The sequence below is a fragment of the Ictidomys tridecemlineatus genome, chromosome 4 (assembly GCF_052094955.1).
Source record: "Ictidomys tridecemlineatus isolate mIctTri1 chromosome 4, mIctTri1.hap1, whole genome shotgun sequence".
In the NCBI taxonomy this organism is placed as follows: domain Eukaryota; kingdom Metazoa; phylum Chordata; class Mammalia; order Rodentia; family Sciuridae; genus Ictidomys; species Ictidomys tridecemlineatus.
In genome coordinates this window covers 44,165,343-44,174,456 of record NC_135480.1, presented here as the reverse complement: position 1 = coordinate 44,174,456, position 9,114 = coordinate 44,165,343, and the positions used below count along the sequence as shown (strand labels likewise).

The 9,114-nt window shown below is 40.9% G+C and overlaps 1 protein-coding gene across 1 annotated transcript; it reads right to left on the bottom strand.

The window, feature by feature from the left end:
• Positions 1 to 5,948: 5,948 nt before the first annotated feature.
• Positions 5,949 to 7,143, bottom strand: LOC101969770 (mas-related G-protein coupled receptor member A-like). Its single transcript, XM_040283740.2, has one exon. It carries the CDS (start codon positions 7,046 to 7,048, stop codon positions 6,146 to 6,148), a length of 903 nt encoding a protein of 300 aa, XP_040139674.2. The 5' UTR covers positions 7,049 to 7,143; the 3' UTR covers positions 5,949 to 6,145.
• Between the last annotated feature and the right edge of the window lie 1,971 nt (positions 7,144 to 9,114).

Sequence of the window (9,114 nt, the reverse complement as noted above, 5' to 3'; positions counted from 1 at the left end):
AGATTCTAGCTTTCTTTTCGAGATGTACATAATGGTGGAATTTGTTGTTACATAATTTTACATGAACAAACATGACAATATAATTTGACCAATATCATTCTCCAGTATTTCTCTTTTCTCTCCTTTCCTCTCACCTGGTCCCTTTCCCCTACTCTACTATGTTTCTTCAATTTTATGAGATCCCTCTTCCACACCTTTTATTATTTTTCCTCTCTAGATTCTACATATGAGAGAAAAACATATGGCCCATGCCCATATGTTTGGCTTATTTTGCTTATCATAATGTTCTATTCTCAAGTTTCTTCTATTTTTATGCAAATGACATAATTTCATTTTTCTTTATGGATGAATAAAACTTCATTGTGCATAAATGCTGTATTTACTTTATCCTTCATCCACTGATGGACACCTAGGATGGTTCCATAATTTGGTTATTGTGAATTGTGCTGCTTTAAACATGGTGTGCCTATATTGCTATATAGACATAAATTCTTTAGGATAAATACTGAGTTGTGGTATACTGGGTCATAATGGTGGTTGTATTCCTATTCCTTTGAGGAATCTCTATTACTGATTTCCATAGTGGTTTTACCCATACCCCTCTTCAAGTGGCTAAAATAAAAAAAATTGTTTCAAATATTGAAGGATTTGGATAAACCAGATCTTTTATACGTTGCCAGTGAGAAAATAATATGATCCAGCTACTCTGGAAAATTCTATTTCAGTTTTGACAAAATTAAATACACACTTCTTATTCTACCTAACATGCCTCCCCAGCACATTATCCCAGAGAATGGAAGACAATGTTCATGTAAAACTCAGTATATAAATGTTCACATCATCTTTATTTATGAAAGTTAAATTGAAAACAACCAAATATCACTTCACTTCTGATTTGTGAAACAAAGCTCAATATGTTTTTATAATGGAGTCCTACTATATAATTAAAAAAATCACCAACAATCAGTTTATATACACTACAAATTGAATGGTTATTAAGATCTTTTGCTGAATGGAATAACAAAAACTCAAAAGTTTATGTATAATTTCATTCATATAACATTTATAAAGTGACAAGTACAGAGATGGAGAACAGACTAGGAGTTGCTAGGGGTTTGGGAAGCAGAATAGGGTGAGTGTGAATATTAAGTAGTAGCCCAGCAGAATTCTTTGGTGGTGAAGAAATAGCTTCATATTTTGAATGTGGTGGTGGCTATGTAAATCTCTATGTGTGATAAAATGTCATAGAAGTACATACAAATTCATACTCCCCACCCTACAAATTAATGCATTCAATAAGTGATGAAATCTAAATAAGACCTGTAGTGTAGGTGATTTGGTTGTACTAATGTAAAATTTCTGGTTTTGATAATGTAATATATTACCCTTGGTATAGTCTGGGTATCAAATATATGGAAAGTCTTTATAGTACTTTTGCAATTTATGTTAGTCAATAATTAATTCAGAAGGAAATATTAAAAAAGAACTGAAAAATCAGTTTGTTGGATGGACCACTTACATGGATATTGAAGTCATCATGAATGAGGACATAGGGAATGCTGGGGAGAAGTTTATAGACCAGTCACCTAATCCAGAAAAAAAAAAGCATTCACATGTCCTCAACTATTATTAAACAAATGTTAGAATTTTAAAATATTTTCTTTCAATAGTTTTTTGAAAAGGAATAAATAAAAATTTACTGATAGTATACAGCCTGCAACCTGCATCTCTTCCCCCATTGTACTCTTCAGAACTTGTCAGTTATAAGCATTATTCTTTCACATGTGTAACAGGACATTAAAACAAGAGTTTAATCTGAATTTCAAGATAGTATAAGGCTTGGGGTATAATTCAGTGATAGAGCACTTGTCTGGCAAATGGAAGGCCCTGGATTCTGATCCCCAGCATTGGAAAAAAATAGATGGTATAGATACTGAATACCAAAAGGGATGCAAATGACCTGAATAACTCAAATATGAGATTCTGATGACTGTTAAATCATCATCTACATGAAGGTTATAGGAAAGAGTTGAATGTTTATGCAAGGTATAAGATGAATTTACTTTGAAGGTGGGTTTTTTTTTGCAGCCCAAAAAGCATCAGAGAGGTTGAGGGTATTCCACTGCTTCTTTCTTTCCCTTCACCTCTCTAAGTTCTTGTTCTATTTCTCTGTTGATTTTATTTCCATCTTCTGATCTGGTTGGATATATTCCTGGGAAGTAGAGAGAAGGTGGTTGGCTTGTGACTTGACCTGGGCTTACCTGGTTGGTTGGCTTTAACTCAACAGTATTTTGGAGTTGACTGTAACTAACTTTGTGAAACTTACGCCAATCCCTGTTTCTTCAAGGCCTTTATTATTATATTATTGCTTGTTCCTTGCAAGCACTCCCTGCAGCATTATGGCCTTTCTTAATAGGAATCCTGCAATTATGACAAAATACATGTGAAGGCACAGGGATGAAGCTTGCTTGCTTGCTTGCTTCCTTTGTTATGCTCGAATTCAGGACCCCCAAAGACCACCAGAGACCCAAGATCGATGTAAGCAGCAAAGAGGTGTTTATTGCGAGCTAGCTCGGTCCTCCGCAGGCACGCACACACAGCAACTGGTGACGCTGAGAGGCCCCGAGCCTAGGGTTTGCAGCATTTTTATACATTTTTTTGGAGAGGGCAGGGACTTCACATACATCATAGCAAATCATCACACACTGCAGGAAAATCAAATAACAACTCTAAAACATGATTAGCACATTCACTGGCGGGAACAAGTTGGGTAGGGGTGATTGGTCAGAACAAAAGGGGTATTGGTTTGAACTGATTGGTTTGAGCGAAGAGGGGTGCGTGCTGAACTACATGGTTTCCCAATATGTTATCAACCACTATAAACTACTGGGAGGGTCATCTGGCATCTAGGTATTTCCCTGTCTCATGCTGGAGTCTGGCTGCAGCAGAATAAGGGGGGGTGACGAATAACTTGTGTAGATTGATACAGCAGGAATAGGAGCCGTTTATTGTAGGACAACAGAGCTATTTATACATTTTGTACAGCTTATCTTAATTAGCATAAACTAGATACATCAGTCAACCAATAAGGAATCTCCACACTTAATGGCTCCCTTTTGTTACTTCTCAAACCACTCCCTCTGGCATTTTGCCAGGCACCATCCAGACTTGTTTACGAACTCTAACATTCCCCTGGCAAAATACCAGGTGTTATTTTGACTTGTCTACAGACCTTAACATATCCCCCTTTTGTTTAATTTAAATAAGGACCATAGTGGTTTTTACATAAACACCATAAATAACCTGCTACAAACAGAAAGGGAGGATACAAAATGTTACAATACCAAGCCAATTAATGGCTCCATGCAAGAAGCCCTTGGAAAAATTATACCAGCAATGACACTGTTAGCAAAGATATCAAGTTACAATTTGTTGTACATTACAGTTTGTTGTCTCAGTCCAAGTAAAGCAGTGTCTCAATAGATTAACTCACAGTCCAGGTAAATCACAGTCCAGGTAAGTTCTGCAGGCAGCTAGCTTAAATCACAGTCCAGGTAAATTCTGCAGGCAGCTAGCTTGATCCGAAGTCTCGTCCGGTTTTTAGCAACACCGGAAATTCTTCCACTTTCGTTTTCGTTGGCACTGGGATGAAGGCAGGAACTCTGCAACGCTGGCTAAAGAAAATCCTGTAGCATTCCACTAAGAAAACAACCTTCTGAACAATTTAGTACATTATCTCAAGGTTTTTTACATTTGAAATAAGCCTTAATAGTGCTCATTACTCATTAGCTTCCAGGTGTGGGAGAACCATTGTAGCTTAGTTATTGGCATTGAAAATGACCAAACATCAGGGACGCTGGTAGCGTCTTCTGCCACCTGTAGCATCCTGGGCAGCCCCAGATGGCCCCGAGAGTGTCCTGGACTCAAACTGCTTCCGTGCACAGGGAGCAAGAGCCTGGGAGACTATGCCTCCAGGTCAGGTCTAGATTTGGGCTCTTGCAATGGCATTCTGCTCCCCCGGAAGAGCCGGCTGCCGCTGCTTGGAAAGCCCTTGCTGTGCCATGACCTGCTCTCGCTCCTGGCAGCTGCTGCTCCGATTTATGCACCTTCCGGTAATGAAAAGTATTCAGTAATAGCCTTTTGCTGCAACTTTTTTTCTGATAATCCTTCTTCTTCTGAACTTTTTTCTTTTTCTTTCTGACTAGAGTTCCTGGGCTTTTATCAACACATGCCCTAATTATTCTTGGTTCCACTGGGGTGCCTCTTTCCCTTATCAATTTACTTCTCACCCCTTCCATATTTTCATCATAAAGACAATACAATACACTGAGACAAAACAAGACACAAACATACTGTATCAATCTTCTCCATTTTCTCAAAATGGTCATTTTTCCTCTTGCCCTATCTGCCTAGGGACGAGCAGATTGCTCCTGTCCTATCTATGGACGGGCAGCTTTTTTTCGTCACTTACCCCCGAGTGTCCCGGGGCTCCCTGTAACGGGCCACCATCTGCCGGTGTCTGGCTGCAGCAGAATAACGGGGGGGGGGGCGTGATGAATAATTTGTGTAGATTGATACAGCAGGAATAGGAGCCGTTTATTGTAGGACAACAGAGCTATTTATACATTTTGCACAGCTTATCTTAATTAGCATAAACTAGATACACCAGTCAACCAATAAGGAATCTCCACACTTAATAGCTCCCTTTTGGGCTGGGGATGTGGCTCAAGCGGTAGCGCGCTTGCCTGGCATGCGTGCGGCCCGGGTTCAATCCTCAGCACCACATACCAACGAAGATGTTGTGTCCGCCAAGAACTAGAAAATAAATATTAAAAATTCTCTCTCTCTCTCTCTCTCTCTCTCTCTCTCTCTCTCTCTCTCCTCTCTCACTCTGTCTTTAAAAAACAAACAAACAAACAAACAAACAAAAAAAATAGCTCCCTTTTGTTACTTCTCAAACCACTCCCTCTGGCATTTTGCCAGGCACCATCCAGACTTGTTTATACCACGTGTTATTTTGACTTGTCTACAGACCTTAACAGTCTCATGCTGATTGGTGGCTGCTAGGGGGTTGCTATGGATCCCCACCTAGCCTGACTGAGTCAGGGACACCTGGGGCAGCAGATCTCTCCTATTATTTGTACATAAACAATTTAGCAGGTGGGAATGTGCCTAGGAGTGCTCTGTGGGTTTTTCCAAGGACAAAGGTCATGTCCCTTTCTTGGACAGGCTTTGCTCTGAGATAGAGGCTGGTTTTTCACCTTTTGTCCATATTCTGATAACTGTTCCCTGAAGAACCTTAAGCTTTCATGAACAATGTCACTATGAATTGTCTGTCCTCCCATTTTGTTCTGTCCACATTCTGTTATCTTTTTACGCCTACCGCAAAAAGCTAGTGTGGTTAGCAAAACTGAGGAGTTATCAGTTTAAATTTCAAGTATTTGAGAATACAGGTTACCTGAATCCAGGTGAAGTACTCTTCCTCATCTAGCACTCAGGTTCTGCATCCATAGGTATCCTAAATTACTGGTTACTAAACTGAGCTGGCTGGAGGCGAGGGATTTCTCTTTGGGATCACAAAAGAGTGAGAGTAGATCATGGTGTGATCTATGGCATAAGTATGTGCAGGCACTCTCCTTGAAAAATATTTTAAGGATTTGTGTTTTGGTTGATGTCAGAGTACATACTGAGGGTTGTTAAAAGATTCAGCATAGTAAATCTTGTGATTCATGAGTGTAAAAGGATTACTGATGGTATTATTCTATGGGATGTTTCATGGGAAACTATTTGCTATCTTCTTTTTCTGTAATGTCAGGTAGAAAACAATCACAAACAAGACCGTTATGGTTTTAGAAAGATTTTTTCCATGACAACAAAAAGCATCCAGTAAGAAGATCTGAAGGAAGTTAACATGATAAGTTTATTGGTAATATCAAGAATGATGGAGATAGTGTATTTTCAGATTAATGCTTTTAACTTAGGAAAATTAGAAAAGTCACATTCAAATAATCTTCTTAAAGACACTGGGGAATCATTGAGGCATTTCAGGGGCATAAAACCCACAGAAAAGCAGACAAGTGTCATTTGAAGCCAGGCAGTGTTGAGTCCCAAAGTCACATCTGACAGCCAGGCCAGAGGCTTTTCATCACGGCTCCACTTTGCTGCCTGACATTTCCAGGGTTCCCTGAGGACAGCTGCTTCCACAATCATCCTCCTCAGGGGTGTCCTGAAGAGCCCTCTGTAGAAGCAGCTTGAGGGTCTGCTTCTTAAGCTGCTGCCTAAAGGCACCAACGAAGAAGTAAATGATGGGGTTGGCGCAGCTGTTAACAGAGGACAGGACAACTGACAGCAGATACACACCAAAAGACAGTGTATTGAAATCAATCTTAATCCAGATTAACAGGAACCAGTGGATGCCAAAGGGCATGCCACAGAGGAGGAAGACCAACACCGTGAGCAGGATGGTCATGTAGAGCCTGGTCAGCTGCATCTTCTGGGAGCCACATAAGAGTCTGGACAGCAGGGCCACGCTGGCCCCAAAGAGAGTCAGAAATAAAAAAATCAGGCATGCTGTGTTGAGAAAATTCGATGCCAGACATGAGTTATTCTCATATTTTTTATCCAGGAAGCCACAGTAATACCTGTTGAGGATGCTCAACAGCAGGGACAGGACCCAGAGCACAGCACACATGACAGAAGACGTGTGCTTTGGGCGGCGGCAGCGGTACCAGATGGGGCACAGGACCGACAGGCAGCGCTCGATGCTGATGGCGGTGAGCATGCTCAGGCCTGCGATGTAGGGGAACATCATCACAGTGGTAAAGCAGGGGAGGAAGATCGTGTTGGGATAGAAAAACTTGACGAGCACCAGCACGGAGTCTATAATGTGGCAGCAGAGGAAGAGGAAGTCGGCTCCCGCCAGGTTGAGGATGTAGACCGAGAAGGCGTTCCTGCGCATGCGGAAGCCCAGGAGCCAGAGCACAATTGCATTTCCTGCCAGTCCAACGAGGGCGGAAATGACGATGGCCACGTTTGGGATCAGGATCATTTTGTTGAAAGTTCCAGGAACGGTCCCTTCCTTGTCATTCCTTGGTGTGAGTTCCGTCCCCCAGGCTGAGATGTTTGGGTTTGCGCTCGGAAACACTCCACTGGTGCTCCTGGGAACACAAACCAGACGTGAGCACCTGCTGCATGATTACTGTTCTAGGACCACCCTGCCACGTGGAAAGCACCGTCAGACTGTTAACAGACGAGGAAAGAGACTTTCCGAGGTTGAGTGACTTATCAAAGTCCAGGGAGTCCTGGAACCTGGATACAAACTGATTTCTGGCTTACTCTAAAGTCTGGACTCTCTGCACTGCAACCTCTATTGACACTGGAAAAATTTTATGATTCTAATTCCCCCAATCAAAATGCTTTATCTAAGGTCCTGAATCCCACTGTTCTGGGCCAGAGGTTTTTTTTTTTTTTTTTTTCTTCTTAGTGCAGGAATTCAGAGAGAAACAGGTGATCATGACACCCAATGACTAAGAGTGTTCCATCTAAGGAGAGGAAAGAAAATCTTAAGTTTTAGGGCCATGGGGAATGTGAGCTCTTGCTAGGACAGGTGTGAGGATGGCTGAGCCTGATGAGCTAGAAATGGCTCAAAGTATCAGTAGAGATGGTCGCACGGACCCACTGTTTGTATTCCTAGCATCTTACTTGATGTGGAACATGCTATGTATCATATTTATTCAATGAATAAATGCAGAGTCTAATAGTATTGAAGACTTTGGTTAAATGAAAATACATTAAAAGATATAGGGACACAAATCTATATTAAGATGAAGGAAATTTCATTCATCATCATTCTTTTTGTCGACAGCTCTGAGAATGTTTATAAGAATTACCTACATATGTTCAAATAACTGAAAGTATGGGTAGGGTTCGTGTTTGAGCTGAATTTCTCATCAACACCAAGGAGAAGATAGATTTGCAGGACAAACAATCCCTGGCCTCTCACACTGTGATTTTTGGACCCTAAAGTTCCACCCTTTTAATCAGTCCTTGGGATCCACCACCGTTGTGTATTGATTACACATGGGTGCAGGCAAAGCAGAAGAGTAATTTCCAAGTGATCCAAGATGACAGCTAGAATTGTGGATTAAAAAACAGTGTAGCATATATAAACCCCAGAAACAGACTAAGAGAAACAAATTAAACAGGGAAAAAAGACAGGTGTGTGGAAGTCAGTTAGAAACAGATATGAGAATCCAGAAGCCCTTTCCTGCCTCACAGAGGTACTCATGACTTCAGAGTCCAGAGGATTTATAGGGGCAAGAAGCTTCCAAGTGGAAAGAGGATGCACCATCTTCCAAGGATCCAGGACTGAATGGATCACATCCATCATGTGCTTTTGTGGAGACACAGCTTCCATATCCCTGATTGGCCAGAAAAAGTTGTGGGAGGAAAACCAGAACCTGTGTTATTTCCACTCAGGGATCTTAGCAGCCGGTACATTTGTCTTTAGGGTGTGATATATTTGTCTTCTTCATAAAATAAGAGGCTCAGTAAAGAATGAGTCACGATGGACTTGTTCACCAGTCAATGAACTCCTTGTGCCTTGAAGACCATCTATTATACTTTCCTCACTTAACGCAGGAAGAAACTGAGACTTTAATAGACAAAGGCATTTTCTGAGATTACAGTAAGAAGAACCATTCCAACACCAGCTCCTGGACTCCTGGAACCTTTTCCAAGTCTTTTCCACTGTCTTCTCTCATATCATTTATTATTTCTGAGAAGCTTTCAAATATTTTCATATGAGCAGAGAATCTGAGAGATAGTCAATGGCTGTAGAAACTGCTAATTTTCTTCAATATCTATTCTCTCCTTCTGTCACATAATATTTCTAAGAGGTTTAAATCAGAAAAAGGACCCCATTTCCCAGTCTTTCTTAATGTTGATAATGCCTTGTGACTAGGTGCTAACCAATGGGAGATGAGCAGAAGTGATATAACTGATGTAACCAAATCCTGGGTCACAGGATTAATAGAAGGAGTTAGTCTTCCTTCTTTCCTTCCTCGTTCTCTCTCTCTTTCTCTTTCTTTCTTTCTTTTGGTACTGGGGATTGAA

Excerpts from the sequence above, each read along its gene's own strand:
- LOC101969770 (XM_040283740.2), bottom strand. The coding sequence starts at position 7,048 with ATGATCCTGATCCCAAACGTGGCCATCGTCATTTCCGCCCTCGTTGGA.